The 19,181-nt window shown below is 56.8% G+C and overlaps 2 protein-coding genes across 8 annotated transcripts in view; one reads left to right on the forward strand and one right to left on the reverse strand.

Annotated features, from left to right (window-relative positions):
• Nucleotides 1-511: 511 nt before the first annotated feature.
• VSIG10L2 (V-set and immunoglobulin domain containing 10 like 2) lies at nt 512-10,714 on the forward strand. Its single transcript, XM_070400161.1, has 13 exons — nt 512-602; nt 946-1,017; nt 2,107-2,436; nt 2,682-2,957; nt 4,659-4,934; nt 5,467-5,718; nt 6,432-6,695; nt 8,234-8,524; nt 9,035-9,331; nt 9,882-10,004; nt 10,264-10,288; nt 10,391-10,443; nt 10,617-10,714. Exons 1-13 carry the CDS (start codon nt 512-514, stop codon nt 10,712-10,714), a joined length of 2,448 nt encoding a protein of 815 aa, XP_070256262.1.
• A 2,696-nt stretch (nt 10,715-13,410) lies between these two features.
• Nucleotides 13,411-19,181, reverse strand: part of CDON (cell adhesion associated, oncogene regulated) — a 79,692-nt gene continuing 73,921 nt past the window's right edge. For 5 of the 7 annotated variants that reach the window (XM_070400117.1, XM_070400118.1, XM_070400114.1 and 2 more), the window contains exons 19-20: nt 16,847-17,121; nt 13,411-16,042 (exon numbers count right to left, since the gene is read on the reverse strand). In XM_070400117.1, the coding sequence (XP_070256218.1) occupies nt 15,879-16,042; nt 16,847-17,121 (439 nt within the window). In that variant the 3' untranslated portion in view covers nt 13,411-15,878. The remainder of the gene's footprint in view (nt 16,043-16,846; nt 17,122-19,181) is intronic. The other 2 variants (XR_011469066.1, XR_011469065.1) reach the window with 2 other exon arrangements.

Raw genomic sequence — 19,181 nt, forward strand, 5'->3', positions numbered from 1 at the left:
AGGACTTACTAACACCCAAGAAGCCCCCTTATGCTAATATGTTTTTTTCATTTAATATTCACAATCATCTTTACTAGAAAGAGTTTTCCCTCCATTTCTCTGTGAAAAAAACGAAAGCTGGAAGAGGCTCAAAAATACTCCGAAGTTACACAGTTCACAGGTCAAACCCAAACCGGATTCCAGAGCTCCCGCCAGGGTCCACGTGCTTCTAACAAGACGTGAGGCGAGCGGAGGGCGCGAAGGCCGTGGGGCGGGGGGTCTGAACCTCGGATCCCGGTCAGGAGCGCTGCACTGGGGGCCCTTGCCTCCTGCATTATGGATGGAGTGAATCACCTGGTAAATAATTCACCCGTAATCGGGGCAGGAAGGTAACAGGAGAGCAGAGGTGAAGGTGCCGAGGGCTGAGGTTGGCAACCTGAGCCAGGACCCCATCTTTCTGGCGGGCTTTGCCTGGGGAGACGGAGCCCGAGAGTCGGGCAGGCTCTGCGGCAGACGGGCGGTCACGCAGGCGATGGGGGCCGTGGACAGTCGGCGGGCCCTGCGCAGACCACCCAGCCTCCTGCTGCTGCCGCCCCTCTGCCTGCTGTGTCTCGGGGCCTCAGGTGAGCGATACTCAAACCACCCTCACAGGAGCCCATTCCCACTCGCGTCCCATTAGTTCCTCCCCTTTCTTTCTTTTTTATTTTTTTATAAAAATATATGTTTATTGATTTCAGAGAGGAAGGGAGAGGGAGAGAGAAATGTCAATGATGAGAGAGAATCATTGATTGCCTGCCTCCTGCACACCCCACACTGGGGAATTGAGCCAAAACCCAGGCAAGTGCCCTGACTGGGAATCGAACCATTGACCTCCTGGTTCATAGGTTGATGCTCAAACACTGAGCCACGCCGGCCGGGCATTTCCTCCCCTTTTTTCCTCGAGATCCTTCTTTCGCACTCACATAGCCACCAAGTCCTTTCGTGTCACTGACCTGCTAGACATCAGCCAGCGTGCTCTGAGCGGCTTCTGCCTGTCAGGTGGGGGAGGCAGGGCCCAAACAGGGCTTTGCATCACCCTAGAAGCGGGAATCACCCCGAGGACCACTGCCCAGCTGTGAGCATGCGAGTGACCTGGTTTCATTCTTTCTTCCAAGCCTGGTGGTCGTCAGGGCACGGACAGCTGGTGGGATGGGAGAGAATCCGTTTCTGGGTTCTTATCCTTCTCGGTTAATCGAACCTCAGAATTTTGCCTTCGATCCCCGCCTCCGACTCCAGGCCTGTCTTCTCTCCTCTCCGGAGGAACCGACAGCCGCGGAGAATCTCAGCCCGGGTGTCGGACGGGGCTCCGCCGCAGCCCCACCACCTCCCGTGTGGCTTTGGACACGTGATTTCGTGTTTCAGTCTCGGGGATGGAGTTATTGTAACAATTAGGGGCAGCGGGTCCCGAGGGGAGCGTGCAGGACAGAGCCTCGCACTCAGCAAAGGCAAGCTGGCACGACTTGCTCCTGTGGCTCAGTTTCCCTGCGGCCCTTATGTCAGTCCCGCGCGCTGGGGCTGTCAGCACGTTGGAGCAGCCTGGCCGCAGGGGCAGGACACCCCGGTGCCCGGGCAGATGCTGGGGTCCGTGCCAGGCCTGGGCAGCCTCGCCCCGTGACAATGAGCTGATGTCTGACTCTGATGGACTCCATGGGAGTCCCTGTGGGGTGGCTCATTTGTCACTGCCACCCTGGTGCCTGGCACGAGTCAGGCACTTAATGGTGTAAACAGCTGACACGTGAATAGATGCTGGATGGGCCAATGGCAGGCAGGCGGTGCCTTCCCTTTGCCGCTGGGTCTGAAACCCCCTGGCACCCTCACCTGAGGTCCCCGGAGCCCGGATGGCCAGTGGCCACACAGCTCTCCTGACTCTCGAGTCATCACCTGGCTGGTCCCCAGCCTTCCGCTCCTACAGCACAGCCGGGCAGGAGGCTGCAGGCTCCCCAGGAAACCGTCTCTGCCCCAACTCCCCAAGGGCTTGTGCTGTCTGATCCGACCTGCCCCATCTGTCCCGGCTGCAGAGCAGGCTCTGGGCAAGGAGGGGGCAGGAGAGCTCGACAGCTCAGATGTCCCGCGTGTCACTGTCCCCAGGGCAGCCCGACGAGGAGGTGGCGTCCGTCCAGGGAGTGTGGGGCGGCTCTGTGGAGCTGGCCTGTGGCTCCCCGCCCGCCCCCCTGGTGGTCTTCTGGAGCTTCACTCCCCTGGGCTCGCTGATCCCGCGGCCGGTGGCTGTCACCAGTGGAGCCGAGTTCAAGGTGGAGGCCGGGGCCTCGGCTCTGGGGACCGTGAGCCTGCAGAACAGCAGCCTGGTGCTGGGGGAGCTGCGGGAGGCTGCCCGCGGCCACTTCCTGTGCCAGGCCCTGCACGCCACCGGAGGCCGGCTGCACACCGCCTACTCCCACTTCAGTCTGGACGTGCTGGGTGAGGGCCCGGCTGGGGCCTGGGCTTGAGCGCTGTGCATGCTGTGTGCGCCCCTTTGCATGCGCTGCCCGCTGTGTGCTGCGGGGCCAAGGTGCTGCAAGGCCGCGCCTGGGGAGGAGGAAGCCTGGGATGTTCGGGAGGCTGTGGGCCGGCCAGCCCCCAGTCAGCAAGGGCTGGGCCACCGGGCACAGCGGGCACGGCCTGGGTCTGCGATGACCAACACAGAGCCTCTTCTTTCCTGGCAGTGCCTGTGTCGAAGCCTCAGGTGCGGCTGAGCGAGCCGTCCCCCGTGGAGGGGACATCGGTGGTGGCCACATGCACAGTGCGGGAGGGCACGGAGCCCGTAACCTTTGCCTGGAAGCATCAGGCACCCAGAGGCCACGGGGAGGCCCCGCTGGGGGTCAGGGAGCGAGTGCTCCTGCTGGACCCAGTCAACCGGACACACCTGGGCTGGTACGTGTGCAGCGCCCACAACGCCGTCAACCAGCTGAGCAGCGACGGGGCCTTCCTGGACGTCATCTGTGAGTCCGACAGGTGTGGGGGCAGGTGGGCAGGGCACTTCACTCGGCCTCCTGACACACTCCGGGCCCCCGGGAGTGCCCCAGCCTTGGGGTGCCGCACCCACTGGTGCCAAATGCGGCTCCAGGACACTGGGTTGTAACCTTGTCAAGGTCATGGGCCCCTCTTCCCAGGAAAATGCACCTAGATTCGCAGTCACAAGTTTACCCACCGTTCAGGGCTGGCCCAGAAAGCCTGCCTTTGGGTTAAGCCTGAAAGACTCTCAGGGACCACCCGGACCCGAGGAAGCAGGGAGCATTGTGGGTAAAGAGGGCACAGGTGGGTCCCTACAGGGACTTCTGAGAGCAAAGGAGGGGTTAATTGCAGGACAAAGAACTCCCAACCCAGCCAGCGGGGAGGAAGTAGCCAGCTATACAAAGTGGAGGGAAGACCAGCAGAGTTGGTTCAGGGACGAGGAGAACACAGAACGGGAATGAGCTTCTGAAAGGGATGGGAAGTTTGTGTGAAAGATGAGGACCAGACGGCCCAGAGCAGCGCTGCCCAGTGTGGTGGCCACGTGTGGCCCTGAGCACGCGTCACGTGGCCGAACCAAACAGATGAGCTTGGAGTGTGAGATGCACGCAGGATTGTGTCCTAGTCTAAAGAGAGAATATAAACTAGCTCATGAGTAATTTTTATATTGATTATACACTAAAACGAGAATATTCTGCAGGTAGTTGGTTAAATAAATAAAAAACTTAAAGTTATTTACACCCACTGATGTTTTCTGCGTGATTGAGTTCGGGTGCTTTTTCTTGTGAAGATCTGGCTACTGGGGACTTAAGCATCTGTGGCTCGCATGGCTACTGGCCAGTGCTGGCCCGGAGGCTTTAAGGAGCAGGGACGGACGGGGTCTCGTCGGTCTTGTTTGAGGTGGCTTGTGACAGTGGTCAGCAAACTGCGGCTCGGCAAACCGTGGCTCACGAGGCACATGCGGCTCTTTGGCCCCTTCAGTGTGGCTCTTCCACAAAATACCGGCTCTTCCACAAAATACCGACTTCTGCACACGGGCCACGAAGTTTTAATCGCACTGTACGTGTGGGCCTGCACGTGGTATTTTGTGGAAGAGCCACACTGAAGGGGCCAAAGAGCCGAGGTTTGGCGACCACAGGCTTGTGGGAATTGTAGGGTGAGGACTGTGGAGGAGACAGCTGAACAGTTCCTGGGAATGATGTAGAGGCAGAATAGAAGCAGGAAGATAATTCCGCCCTTGCCAGGAGTCAGGGAGAAAGGACACAGGAGAGAGGGGAAGGCGGAGACCCCAAAGAACTGGAGAGAGCCGGCTGCTGGGGTCATGCCCAGGCCCTGCCCACCCTGTTCTCTTCCCTCTCGTCTCGAGGGACCAACTGGGCCAGTTCCTCAACACCAGGCAACGTGAGAGGGCTGGGCGCCCTCTTCTGCCCACCCAACTCTGGCCTGTCCCCTACCTCAGCCCAGCCCCCTCGGGCTCCCCCGGCCTGGGGCTCACTGCACAGACCCCCGTCTCCCACACTGGGCTGTGCCTGTGGCCCCTGGACTCTGGCTCCTTAGGGGCCTAGCAGAGTGGTTGACACCGTTGGTGCGTAAGACGAGGTGGCGGGATGGTGAGTAGGTGTGGCGGTGGTCACATGAGCAGATGCAGGAATGCAGACTGGACAGGTGTGACGGCCTCCCCTGCCCGCCAGACGGTCCGGACAAGCCTGTGATCACCATGGAGCCGCCGGGCTTCACCGAGGAGGGTTTCTGGGCCAGCGAGAAGGAAGAAGTGACTCTGAGCTGCCTGGCTGCGTCCAACCCCCCTAGTCACTATGTGTGGCTCCGGGACCACACGCAGGTCCACACCGGGCCTACCTACACCATCGCCAGCGCCAGCCGTGCCCACACAGGCCTGTACACCTGCCTGGCCCACAACAGCCGCCTGGACTCCCGCACGCAGACTGCCATCCAGCTCAGCATCTATTGTGAGTGTGTGCCAACCCCACCCCCCACCCCCGCAACCCTGTGCTCCTGCAAACTGCAGATGCCCTTGGGGAATGGGGCAGATATTGGGGGGAGGCAGGTCTGGGGGACCAACTGGAGTTGCAGAGCAGGGGGAGAGGCTAACAAACCTTGGGAAGGGCAGGGAGAGGGACAGCCCCCTGTCCTGTGCAGACACCCCTTCCGGACTGAGCTGCGGCACAGAGAGGGGCAGAGTGAGGACAGTGAGACACGGTGCCCAGGCGAGGATGGCAGTGGGGCATGGGAGCACTTCCTGCTGGGGCTTCCATGGGAGCCCCCGGGTTGCCCAGGGATTCTGACCTCCTGCCCAGCCCCCAAGCCATGCCTCTTGGCCTGAGAGCTCAGTCTTTTGCTCACCAGCCCCTCAGAGGGGTCGGTCTCCCCTGCTCACCCACTTCTCCCCACGTCACCTACCAGGACGCCTCTGGCCCCAGGGGTGCTGGCGCATGGGCAGTGTGGCCTGGTCCAGCCCCATCCGAGCCCACTTGTCCCCAGATCCCCCCGAGGGGCAGCCCTCCTGTGCAGTGCTCCCCGCCCCCGGGGCTGTGACTCTGGTCTGCGCCTGGCCTGGGGGGCTCCCAGCTGCCCAGCTGCAGTGGGAAGGGCCCCAGGGAACGGGCCCTGCCGCCCTCAGCAATGTCACCTGGAGCCACGCAGCCACCCGGCTGCCCAACGGCAGCAGCGTCTTCACCTGCACCGGCCAGCACCCCGCCCTGGCGCTGCCCGCCCCCTGCAGGACCGCGCTGTGTGAGTGGACACAGAGTTAGCCGGGCTCTGACATCCCAGGCAGGGGAGAGGGGAGGGTCAGGGGGGAGGATGGAGGGGCCCTGGGTCTGGGTGGGGCTCTGACACAAACTCTGAGACTTTGCATGCAACAGGGAAGTGGCAGTACTCAGCCCAGACCCCACCTCCCAACTTCTCTCCACCCCGGCTGGTCTCCACCTGCACTGAGGCCTGTCCTCCTGGTTTCAGGCTTGGGACCCTGTGACCCCCACCTAACTGTCTCCCAGCCTCCAGGGTCAGCAGACTCCCCACCACCTCTAGTTACCCCCTGCCCCCCCCCCCCCCCCATACTACCTCTACGGCTCTACTGCATGTTGTTCTTGAACTGTGCCTGGAGCTTTCTCTCCAACTTGGAAACTCCTGTCCATCTACCAAAGACCAAGTTCAACGTCATCTTGTTTTCAAAGTCCTTCTCCCCGAAGCCACAGATAGCTGTCCCTCCACCTGCACCCCAGCATTCATCAGGCTGCATTGTAACTCTTTGCTAGTGTTTGTTGCCACTATTTCTCTGGCACATGGTCAGCCTTCAACAAATAATAAATGAAAAACATAGATGAGTCGACTGAGGAAAGGGAGGAGTGGGCAAGTGAACCAATAATGAAAGAGGGAGGGACGGGCGGGGCCTGTTGGGTCTCCTTCCCCCTGGAGGGTCAGGCTGGGCTGTATTCCCTCCTCAGGGGAACCCCTCCGGAGCCCTGCGTGCTGGACCGTGGGCACATCGGGGGAGCAGTTCATCATGCTGAGCTGCGAGTGGGCTGGCGGCGAGCCCCCCGCCCTGCTGAGCTGGCTGGATGGGCAGCAGCAGCCGCTGGGCAGCAGCAGCAGCGCCTCGCTGGCGGTCCACCTCCTGCCGGCCCGGGGCGACCTGGCAGGCAGGGCGTTCACCTGCCAGGGCACTCACCCGCTCAGGGTCCCCGGTCCCCGCTGCCGGCTCCAGCTGGGTGAGTGGGGGCCTGGGACTAGGTGCTGGGACAGGGTGGGAGGAGCAAACCTTCGGAATGGGGCCGAGGGGCTGGGGGCAGCTGTGCTGGGGTGCAAAGTGAGTCCAGAGACTGGTCAACTCACCTCCCAGGGACTCAAGTATTTTTGAACCATAAAATCAGGGGGTTTAGTCTATGTGTGTGTTGACCAATAAAAATATAATGTGAGCCATATATATACTTTTATTTATTTATTTTTGTTGTTAATCTTCACTTGAGGATATTTTTTTCCACTAATTTTTAGAGGGAGTGGAAGGGAAGGAGGGAGGGAGAGAGAGAGAGAGAGAGAGAGAGAGAGAGAGAACCATTGATGTGAGAGAGACACATCAGTTGGTTGCCTCTTACATCTGCCCCAACTGGGGGAGGGGAGCAAACCTGCAACCCAGGTGTGTGCCCTTGACCAGGAATCAAACCTGCAACCCTTTGGTGCATGGGTCGACGCTCTAACCATTTAGCAACACCAGCCAGGGCCATATATAGAATTTTGAATTTTCTAGTAGCCACATTAAAAGAAGCAAAAAGAAATAGGTGGGACATGTTATTCAACTCAATATATCCAATATGAGATTATTTCAATGTGTAATAGAAAATTACTAAGGAGGTATTTTACATTGTTTTTTGGACTGTCTTCAAAATCTGGTGTATGTATTTACAGCAGCAGCAGTCACGTGTGGCTGGGCAGCTCCCATCTAGCCAATGAGGGGCTCTGACTGTCTGCCTCATTTGCATCAATTTGCATGAGAGGTGCCTGATTGTATTCCTGACTTGAATTCATGTTTCAGGTGCCAGAGGTCTTTACCTCTCTCACTCCCTCTCACTCAACTTCCTTTCTCTGTCTCCTGGCCCTGCCAGTCCCATTTATTGTGTAAAGAAGCTATACATTAGAGTAAAAGATGCGAGAAAAGCAAGCAGAGGAGCCGTTATCGATAATAATCCTCACAAAATGAGTTACATCGCAGCCCCCAAGGCTCGGTGACCAGCCTGCCTCAGGGGCTCTGAGAAATTCCTCAACCCGAATATTTCCCTCCCTTGTTACTCAGTCTCGGGACTGGGCTCCCTGACACCTGACCTCTGGGTCGTAGGAATCCTCCCCTAGAAACCAAGCACCTGCTATGAGCCCTGCCTGGGCGGGGCGGGAGGTGGCAGCCCCTGGGGGGCCCCTGGGGGAAGGAGGCCCTGCGCCAGGTATGGAGAGGGAGGAGGTGGATGCCCAGGTGAAGGAGGCGGGGCCTCACCTTTAGTGGCAGAGCCTGGGGTTGGCAGGAGAGGGGCCTGGAGGAACACTGCTATCTAGCATCACCTAACTTTGGAGCAGGTGGCAATAGGAACCTGCATAGAATTTCAGAGGAGACAGACTGGCCCAGGACAGCTTCACTGTTACCTCCATGGCCCCCGCCTCCTCTCTCTCTCCTCCCCCCACCGCTGGCCAGCACCTTCCCCCGGGCCTTCCACACCCCTGGCTCAGGGGACAGCTCCAGCCTTGCTCTCTGTCTCTGCAGAAGCCCCACAGCTGGCAGTGGCTACGACCCGGGTGTCGGTGCTGGAGGGGGAAGAAGCCTGGCTGCGGTGTGTCCTCCTGGGGGGCACACCACCTGCCCACCTCCTCTGGCTGGGACCCCAGCAGCAGCTCTTGGAACCGGGCGATTCCGGATTCATGCTGCACCCCGAGGGCTCCCAGCTCCACCTTAGCATCCGCGGTGCAGACCCAGCTCGCCACGGGGGCACCTACCAGTGTGTGGCTCGAAACGCCGTGGGCAACAGCAGTGGCAGCATCCTGCTGGAGGTCCTCCGTGAGTGCGCGTGTGTTTGTGTGCGTGTGCGTGTGTGTGTGTGTGTGCGTACGTATGTGTTGGGGGTGCATTTGTGTGTCCAGGGAGGTGGGAAGCCTCCAGCCCCATATGGCCCTGCAGGTGGGAGGCACTGGAATTCCTTTTAGCATGTGGGCCGTTAGCTCCCGCAGGCAGACAGCCCCTCACAAACATGACCCTCCAGGGCTACTGGCCGCGAGGCACACGCCCTCTAGGACACAGGCCAACAGCTCCACGCGGGCAGAATCATCTCCGTTCCCTCAGTTCATAGGCGAGGAAACAGGCCTAGAAATGGAAGCCAGGGCCACACTGGCCCCACGACAGAACTGAGCACGTCTGCGCCTTTGCCAGCTCCCGATGCAACTGGAGCAAATGGGGCGCAGAAGCATATGCGCACCTGGGCGCACATGGACACACACACGCACGAACACACACACACATGCACACGCGTGGTGGCGCACATGCCTGCATGTGTCCCACCCTCTCCCCCAGGGTATCCAGCTCCCCCCAACGTCACCATCAGCCGCCTGACCTACGGGAGGCACCGCAGAGACGTGCAGCTGCAGTGGGTGGTCGCAGGCCCCGGCAACCTGACCGGCTTCCTGGTGCAGCGCAGGGCGGGCGCTCCGGACCCGGGAGCGGCGGCCTGGGAGACGGCGGCCGGCGACATCGAGCCGGAGAGCAGAGCCCGGCGGCTGGGGGGCTTGGACCCCGGGGTGCTCTACGCCTTCCGCATCCTGGCTCTGAACCACCGCACGGCGGGACATCCCTCTGAGGGGCAGATACCAGGTGCTGGGCTAGCGCCCTGCGAGGCTCGCCTTGCCCCCCAAAGCGGAGCCCTGCCCATCTTCCTCCTCACAGGACACCCCGACTCCATCCCTCTGCTCCCTCCTGCTGGATCCCTCCCGCCCCATCTCTGTCCTCTCCCCGCCTTCCCTCCCGGGGAGACCCGAGGTGTCAGCCGAGGGGTAGGAGCCATAGTCCAGCTTGAATCAGAAGCAAGGAAGGGGAGATGGAGGAAGGAGAGGGCCGCCTCTGTGCCTCAGTCTCGTCCCGGGGGCACACGGTGGGCCCCCAGCTTCCCATGCTCTCCCCGTCCTGGGGACTCCTCATGACATAGCAGCTGCCGAGATAACCGGCCCGCTGTCCCCGGTGCCAAACACAGGGACTCGGCTGGGGGCCCAACTCAAGAGCACGGGGCACACAGGCGCTCTGGGTCCAGCCTCGCCCCTGATCACCCCCCGGGGGGTGCAGGGGGAGCTGGCACCCTCTGAACCACTGCTGCCAGGTTCGGCCGCGGCTCTAACCCGCCCTGTGCATCCACTGCTCTCCCTCCCAGCGGACCCGCCCTTCAGCGCCTACCCAGCTGTGCTGGGCGCCGCGGGCACAGGCATGGTGGTGGCGACGGTGGCCTCTCTGCTGGTGTTCCAGTACGCGGCCCGGCACCCAGAGGCCTTCCCCTGTGAGTGGGGAACTGAAGGGGGTGGTTGCTTGACCCCAGAAGGCAGCCAGGTCTCCATGACCCCAGGGAGATGCAGGTCCCTCCCCCACACCCCCCCACCCCTCACCCCAGGGGTAGGACAATGTGAGATGCTCCTGGGGCCAACCCCAACCTCAGGCACCCCCTCGGGCTCCTGGTCTCTGCAGGAGCCTCTGGGGAGGAGGGCTCTCCTGTGACCTGGGCTGTCGCTCACTGAGGCGCCCCTCCCCCTTGTCTGCAGGCCTCAGGCAGCTGCTTGTTCCCACGTGAGTGCGGACCTGCATTCAGGGCTTGGGATTCCCTCTCACTGGGAAGGAGGCTGGGACGGTGTGGCTGTCACTAACCACACTGTCCCACTTCGCCCTCAGGGAGCAGAGCCACCCACACAGGGGCTCGGCGGAGGGCCCCGAGGTGCAGGCAGGTACGCGGCATCTCATCCCAAAGGCGACTCATGTAAAGGGGGCCGGTCCCGGGTCTCATGCGTGATGCACGATGACTCTTGTCCTCTAAGGACCACCTGGGACTCCTCCCTCCCACCTTCTACCCCCCTCCCCCGCCCCAGGCACCTCTATGCCTGTTCATTCTGCTCCTCAGGCACTGAAACGCCACCTGCCACCCCAGCTTCGGATCCGGCGCAGGAGTCCATGGATGCACCAGTGAACGTCACCATCACAGTGACCGCAACACCTTGAGGCCCAGGAGGAAGGGAGGGGACAGGGAGGGGGGATCCCCACTGTCACACTTGGTCCTAAAAGCAAGGTGACACCAACGCCCCCTCCCCCCTTCACACCCAGCCGTACACCCCGTGCAAGGCCAGCCCATGGCCACCAAGGACTCAGCTAGAAGGGAAGTCCTGGCCCCGCGGTGAGACAGACAGGACATGGCAGACGCAGCTGGAGAGCAGGCCAGCGGGTGCCCGTGGGCAGCGAGACGCAGTGCTGGAAGCACAGCCTGGTGCCCTGAGCAGGCGGCTGCTCCGACAGCCCGGGTGCTGAGCAATCCCTAATAAACCTGCTGACACTCTCACCAGCGGGCGTCGTCCCACTGCAACTCCCACAGGGAAAGGCTGCCCCAGGCTCAGGTGGGCCCCGGTTCTCCCGCCGGGAGGAGGCTGGGAGATGGGGTGCAGGATGTGGAGGCACGAGTCCCCTTCATTCACCTGCAGCGACACGGTCTTCTGGCTCTTTACTCTCCATGCCTCAAAGTCCCTCCCCGAGGACACACCCGGTTACAGGACCAGCAGTCAGCGCTGGTGGCCAGGGCTCCGTCCCCTCCCTCTGGGGAGGGGTGGCCCCAGGCCTGCAGGTGGTGAAGAGGGACAGGATGCAGGTGCCAGGCCCCCGGGTCTGTGCCCACAAGGGGAGCAGAGGCCACTCCTGCCCCAGGCCGGGGCGCTGGCTGAGAGGGGACCCAGGCTGTTCCAAAGTCCCTCTCCGCCAGCCGCCAGCGTGACCCACTGGCTCCAAGTGTGTGTGTGTGTGTCTGAAACACTGAGAAACACAAACCGATGCTTGTTCGGGGCTGGCCCTGCAGGGGACGCGGAGAGCAGCCAGGGCCGAGCCGGCTGCCAGGAGGAAGGCAAGTGGCGCCCAGAGGAGTGGGAAAGGGACAGGAACTGAAGCTGCCTCGGGGGTTCTCACAGATTTAGGCTTTATTAGAAAAGGGGTGTCGGGTCCCCTCAGAGCCCTCAGGACGGGGCTCCGGTTTAGGGAAGCCTTATTTTAATGTGGGGGATTGGGGAGAGCGGCCTCAGTGTTTGGACAGGTTCAAGCCACGGACTAATGAGAGGGCACAGTCCTCTCATGGCCACGTGCAAGACCCAGCTTGGAGGGCAGGGCCCTCCCAGCACAATGATAGCCAACAGCTAGAGTTGTAAGCTTGAACCTATGGTCCGAACGCATGGCCCCACGTGCCTGAGTGATGTGGGCTTGTAATTGAGTAGGATCGAAACCCACGAGAATGTTGTAAACATCTTGACCACGCCCTTACTTTGCCTCATGGAATCTGGCTATAAAATAAAGACTCGGCTTATAGTCCGTGGTGCTGTCTCTCTCCATCAGAGAGGGCAGCGTCCCACCCAGACTCAGCCCATTCTCTTGTCTGTCTTTTCTCCATCCTTCACCGCCCCCACTCGTGCTCACCGAACCTGGCTGAGCTGGCGTGGCACATAGGCGCCCAATATGGGGCTGAGTATGCCATGGCCGTGCGGGCTCGAAACAGGGAATAGATAGGACAGGCCCCACATCATGCAAAGGACCCTGTTGGCTTTTGGGTCAGCAGCACAGACCCTGATTTTGTAGGGCAGGAACCAGCTGCTTCTAGCCCAGAGCTCACAGCACCATGAGGAGGGACCATCCACCCCCCCTTCATGCCCCTCTTCCACTCTCCACCCTGCCTCCCCCTCCTCATGCTCCCCTCCCACTCTCCTCCCTGCCTTCCCCTCCTCATGCTCCCCTCCCACTCTCCATTCTGCCTCCCCCTCCTCATGCTCCCCTCCCACTCTCCACCCTGCCTCCCCCTCCTCATGCTCCCCTCCCACCCTCCTCCCTGCCTCCCCCTCCTCATGCTCCCCTCCCACCCTCCACCCTGCCTCCCCCTCCTCATGCTCCCCTCCCACCCCCCTCCCTGCCTTGGGAAGGAACACTGCGTCCCCTAAGGGGTCCTGCCTGCCTCCACACAGCTGCGAGGCTCAGGTATTTTCCCAGCTTCTCCCGCCCCATTTGTCCTAGATCCTGTTCCTTCAGAACAGAAGGGATGAACTCACTGCGCTCTTGGACCTGTGCAGGGGGCGGGTGGTGGTTCCCGGGAGGGCAGGGTGGAGGTTGCAAAGAATTTCAGAGTAAGATCCCCCCCTATACCTCCCCCCCGCCCCGCAATCACAGCTACAGCAGCTTTATACACACAGGGAGCAGCTGAGGCCCCTGCACCGCGGTCTCCATGGAAGCAGCATTCTCTTTTAATATAAAATCATATCCACCAATAGAACCTGTCCAAGCTACATCCTTTAAAATATGTACAATCTCAGACAGGCTGTTACAGCTTTTCAGGGAAACAGAACATACTTTCCAACAGGATACAAACACAGGCACCTCCAAGTCAATGCTCTAGCAGACAGCAGCACAGGAGGGTCCCACCATGGGAACCTCTTAGCTCCGAAGATGGAAGGAGGTCTGGCACAGACACGATCTGCTCGTTGTCCCGGACGCTCCGGCCTCCGGACTTGTTCAACAGAAACAACAGGCGGGGAGAAATGTTTGAAAAGACCACGTCACAAGGTTCAAAACCTTGTGGTTTAACTTACAGCCCGTACACCACCAGCCTGTCACCTGTCACCCGACTACCAGTGCCTGATCGAGAGAAGGGGGGGAAAGGAGAGAGTGAAATGATGTAACAGAAATGGGGAAGTTTAATGCTAAAACAAAGAATCACAGAGAATTCTAAGGCGAAGGAACAAGAAGAAGCCTGAGCAACTACAGTGTCGCTAAGCCAAGCGAAGATCAGATTCTGGTGGGGTACAGGGGTGGTGGGGGGGAGGGGAATCAGAGGGAGAGAGTCGACTCTGGGAGCTGCCACGTGAGAGGCAGCTTCCTTGGCTGTGAGAGCGGCGCAGGCGGATGGGAGCACGTGGATTGGACGGGTTCCATCGATGAGGGAACCATAGTGCTTTGGAACGCGGCGTGGAAAAGTGGAAGGAGCTCGGGTTGCGGCTCCACCTCAGCCGGGCTCACGTGCTGGCTCTGCGGCTCACTGCGAGGCCTGTGGGCTTCAACACCTGCTTTGTGGGTTTGCTGTGAGGGTGGTGAGAGCAGCAAGGAGCTCCAGCCCGGTGCCCAGTGCCCACAGATGTGGGTGCCACCCCCCGCCGTGGGCCGTGTCCCTGGACTTCCTGGAGAGGTGACACCAGGCAGATCTAGCTGTAGGGACTGTGCGGGGCACGACAGTTCAGAACAGCTCATGGCCAGGGAGGACTCAGAACTCCTAAACATACAGGCAATTATATATATAGTTATATTTATATTTATATATCTCCATATATAAAGGCATTTTTATAAATAAAATACAATAAAGGCATAACACTTAAAACAGCGTCACTAATCATATAAATAAGGCGTCCGCAATCAGGCTGCCCTGAAGGTAAAGTTGTCTTCCTTCCCGGTGGGCAGGTCCCATGTCCAAACTCCATCTCTCAAAGCCGTTCGGGACCTGGGCCTGGGCTAACACCTGCTTCCTGGGGTGAAACGGCCACCTTCTAACAGCTGTGCCCCGGTCTCCTCCACTCGCTGCTGCAGCTCGACAGGCAGCCACGGCACAGGCTTCATCGTGTCCATGATGTGGTCCATAGACGTCAGGATGCAGCCCTCCCTCCAAAGCTAACTGCATCTGTGCAACGTGAAGAAATCCTGGACGGCGCGGCCGTGGACTCCGGGGCAGGGAGCTCGCTGCTGGGGCGCCCCTGACACCTGGCCTCGAAGTGCCGTGCCTTACACTTCCTCGAGGAACTCTTGCTGAGGGACTCGGCTGCGACAGCACATTTCACCAAAGTTCTATTTATAAAACATATAAACGTGTGAGGGACTATGATGCACTCGTATAGACAGTAGATTAACTTGGTATTCTAGTCTGTGTCACTGCAATTTCTGGGGAACTACCTTTTTTCACTGAATGCTGAAACTGCTGGACTCGAAAGAGAATCATTCTGTTTCTTTCCCCGAAGGGACGCACATTCCCAAAAGGAGCGATGGTCCATCAGAGCTGGGCTCGGTGCCTCGACACACAGGGCTGTGTGTGTGTTTTCAGGGGCGGAGGAGGAAAGCCTCCACCAGCAGCTGAGGACGCCCTGCCACTCGGGCAGCATAACCGATGGGCAGCTCTGCTACCCAAAGCTTAGGTGCCAGTTTACTCTGACACGATTCTGAAGAAAGTCAGGGAATTTCAAACCATACCCTCCTCACCCTCCATGTTAAGCCTTTTCTAACAGCCGCACTGCCCAGGTGTCGCCCATGCTGGGAGTGAGAGGACGATTTCGGGTGGAGCGGCACCGTGAGCACAATCCTACACTAACGGGAGCTGCTGCCAAGGGGGCTCCCTGAAACCCGCCCGTTTCTCCTTAAAATGTAAATCTTTCTCCTAAAGCCATCCACTTAAAGTCTCATTTGGTTCCTACTCTTAGAACACTTAACAAGAGGCCCCCGTGACCATTTTATAGACACATGCAAGTTTAAAGCCGTAGGGCTCGGCGGCCTTCTTCTCTGCCCTGGCTGCCTGCTGTGGGCGGACTGCCCTGCGACAGCCCAGCCACGCCTCAGCCCTGTCCAGGACACTGCATGGTCAGTGCCCGGAAGACGGGCGTAACTGTGCCCACGTGCAGAGAGTCAACGGCTCAGCTGTCACTTTGTGGAAGGCACTCATGAGATGTGCTATTGTAAACAGCAGGTTACAACTGTGGTTGCTTCAGAATGTTCTCCGAAAGTCTGAGTAGACAATATCGAAGGACAGCTTCCCACCTGAAAACCTCAGGCGGCCTCAACGCCCGCTCAGCTGAGGCAGCCCATAGGCCAGGGCCTTGCAGGAGGCGCTCTGACGGGCACTGAGGTGCTTGGAAAACATGGAATGCTGAGATGATCGAACACTATGCAAAACTGGGTTGTTTCCTACTGAGGGGGGAGGGAAAATTTTCAGGCATAAATAATATAAAAGGGCACACATTTTAAGATACATTCATATGACATTACTGCTACAAAAATAAATAATGCTTTTTCTCTGATTTGAATTAATGTCCTTCACACAGTCCATTCCCAGGCCTGTTCTGTGCAGTGACTGGCTGGAGTGGGAACCGGACGAGTCCCGGGTACATCCTCAGGTCTCCTGGGGCTGCTGAAGGACCCCAGCGGGGCTGTCTAAAGGAATGCCAGGAGGAGACCATGTTGTCTTTTCAGTACAGTCCTTTGAAGCAGGTGGCAAGATAAGAGGATTCCAACTTAAAACTGTGTTCTCTGTTTCTGAATGGACACAGCTGTCTCCTGAAAAACACAAAGATTTGGGAGCCCCGTGAAATCATAAAGGCTGGTTTTCACAAAGCAGTCTCAACACGTTACTTTGAATAATAAAGAAAGAATAATGAGCAAAAGCAGAGCCCAGGTATGTTTAGTTTGAATGTGAGCGAGACAAAAGGTATAAAAGGTTTAAAATAAAGTTGAGCTCTGACGAGCAGTCACACAGTTCACCTCAGGGTTAAAGCAAAAACCCTTAAAAGCCCCCAAATAACCACCATACGTAAAAGCTACAACTCCAGGGTCAGTTCAAACGAACCCGAGGTGCATGACCACAAAAGGCATTCTTTGGTCCAGGTGCAAACGGAACCAAAGCCTATTTGGGTTTCTTTTCCAAGATGTAATGGGACTGACAGCCTGAGCTGAAGGAGGTGAACAATAACAAAACTTCAAAATCTACCTAGTCAGCTTTTCTGGTAGTATCCAACACCCCCACCCAGTCTTTTAAGGAAGATGTGAGTGATCACAGAGAGAACACATCTGCGTCACCTTCCTGTATCCATAGCTACATGAAGACCATCTAGAACAGTGGTTCTCAACCTTCTGGCCCTTTAAATACAGTTCCTCATGTTGTGACCCAACCATAAAATTATTTTCGTTGCTACTTCATAACTGTAATGTTGCTACTGTTATGAATCGTCATGTAAATATCTGATATGCAGGATGGTCTTAGGTGACCCTTGTGAAAGGGTCGTTCGACCGCCAAAGGGGTCGCGACCCACAGGTTGAGAACTGCTGATCTAGAAGCTTAGGTTGCATGATGCCTCCCTGTACCTCTGTGGCATCCCGCTGCATCCTCTGTGGACTCAGAGGTGACCTCGCTCCTGCTGTCCTGACAGCACGTATGTGGAGCAGGTCTTGCTGCTACCTCGTCCCCGATGCTCTCTCCAGGTGACGGGCCACCGTCGGGGGTTGTGGAAGCCTGACAGGCAGGCATCTTCGTGTGACTGAGGGGCTTCATTTCCAAACCGTCCTGAGCACAAGGCGCTGCCACTGGGACCACAGAAAGGGGGCTGCTGCTGAAAGTGCCGTTCGTTTTGGTGAAACACCTACAAGGTATAAACCAAAAGGAACAATTTTGTCTGGAGGAATCAACAATTAAAATACATGGATTTTGAAATATCATGTGTATCACAGATTCTTAAGAGACTGGTGCTTAAAAATAACTAAAGTCTTTACTATGATCTGATACATCAAAAACTCAGAAATAACAGTGAAAGTGGAATACAACAGGAGAATAAATCAAGAGGCAAACAAACCACTTAGGAATGTAACCTCATCTGATGCCTCCTTGGCCTCAGTCCACTGTCAGAAGTTGTTTCCTAATTCATAACTGGCTCCTGAACACAGGACACAGCAGGAAAAGGCCAGGAGCCACTGGAAGAAATGGGGGGAGGGGACTTAAAGCTAAGCAACTGATGTCCACATAAGAGAAATGACCTTATGCAAACCAAGGAAAACATACTTTTTTAAAGTCCGATAACAAGTTCCCTCTCACCCTTGGAAGTAACACTACTGAATCAAAGCCTATAAGGATTAGATATTCAAAATCTAGATTTTGTTTCTTTTTCAATTTTTTTCTTTGCAGAATTCACTTCAATTCTGCCACACTTTTATTTCTGGTCTTCATCTAAGACACATGTTTTGTTTTTCTTTCCATTCTTCAGACGGCCTAATTTCTATTGATCTTCTAGTTCATGACTCTTTCTTCTGTTGTTTCTAATCTGATGACAAGCCCATTCCAGTTATTGTAGTTTTCTGCTTTGGAATTTCCATTTGGCCTTCTTTTTTACAGTTTCTATTTCACAGACTAAAATTCCCCATATGTGAATTCGTGTGTGTACATCTTCCTTTAAATCCTTGGATGCATTTTTGATAGCTGCTTTAAAGTCACTGTCTGCTTATTGTGACATCTGAGTTACCTCAGGGTCTGTTTCTGTTGACATAAGATAATGAAGACTCGGCCATGTATAGCTTGTACTTTTTTCCCAGATGGGATATATATACATTTTTCCAAGCTGATCTTTACTTGGCTACTTCCTGTCCATTTCTAATCTCTCTAGGACCCTTAATTTCTTGTTCCTTCCTGATGGGACCTCTCAGTTCATTCATCTGTGAATTTCATCAGTGTCTTCTCTTTACCAATTATCAAGACTGATGGTAAACAGACCAGATTTAATGCCAATTCCTTCCCATTAAACTCGCCAAGCAGCTGACAAACCCCATTTGATTACATATCCAGAACTGCACTGATGCCGTTGGAACTGAGGAGAGGAGAGAAGAAGGGTAGAAAGTTCTTATATGACTGAAATCTGTTTAACTCTTGAAATGCCCATTTTGCACAGGATTTCTAAGTAAATCTTTAGTGTAGGGGACTGGAGCCTGGAAAAGCTTACTGGGTATGCTATTAGGTAACATAGTGAGCTACTTATTATATATGACTCTGAACACTGAAAAGGGTTCAAATGAACTGGACACAGTGAGGTAGTCATTCACAATGTGCCCCAAGCCCTAGAATCAAATTAAACTCCACAGATGGCTCCACACACCCCCTCCTACCTGTTCTGGAAATTTCAAGTCAACACTCCAGATTAGACAGTAAGGGCAACATTTCCTAAGTTTATTACTCAAACAGAGGGATGATCAAGGGTCTGTGGGTGACAATGACTTTTTCTTACAAGTCCGCTCCAAGAATGCATTTATGTGTCACCCTAAGAAGGCAGAGAAGAGAGTATAGAGGGGCCGGTATAGAGCAGGAAAGACTCTGCATGGAAAAGGCCCGCAGAGAGACCCCTCCAGACCTTAGGAGAGCTGCCCGGGTAACGTGAGTGTGATGAGGCCTGACAGGTGTCCGAAAGGATGATTCCCAAGGTATGCCGAGGGGCAAGCAGTCTCTCTCTTTCTCCTACAGCGATTCCCAGCTCAGTGACGGCACCGCCACCTGGACACCATCCCTGACACCTCCCTCTCAGCCTGCCTCATCGACCAATTACTCATGTCTTTGTTTTTTCTAATCCTCACCCGGAGATATGCTTTTTTATTGATTTTTTTTTTTAAGCGAGAAGGAGGGAGAGAGATAAAGAGAAACATCAATTTCAGTAATATAACT

This window comes from Myotis yumanensis, unplaced genomic scaffold, assembly GCF_028538775.1.
Source record: "Myotis yumanensis isolate MYYU_CA2020_CCGP unplaced genomic scaffold, mMyoYum1.0.hap1 SCAF_19, whole genome shotgun sequence".
Taxonomy (NCBI): Eukaryota; Metazoa; Chordata; class Mammalia; order Chiroptera; family Vespertilionidae; genus Myotis; species Myotis yumanensis.

Bases quoted from the DNA above. Each gene is read 5' to 3' on its own strand.
- VSIG10L2 (XM_070400161.1), top strand. From the start codon at position 512: ATGGGGGCCGTGGACAGTCGGCGGGCCCTGCGCAGACCACCCAGCCTC. The intron at 1,018-2,106 runs GTGGGGGAGGCA...CACTGTCCCCAG, and splicing joins GAGCGGCTTCTGCCTGTCAG to GGCAGCCCGACGAGGAGGTG. The intron at 2,958-4,658 runs GTGAGTCCGACA...CCTGCCCGCCAG, and splicing joins GGCCTTCCTGGACGTCATCT to ACGGTCCGGACAAGCCTGTG.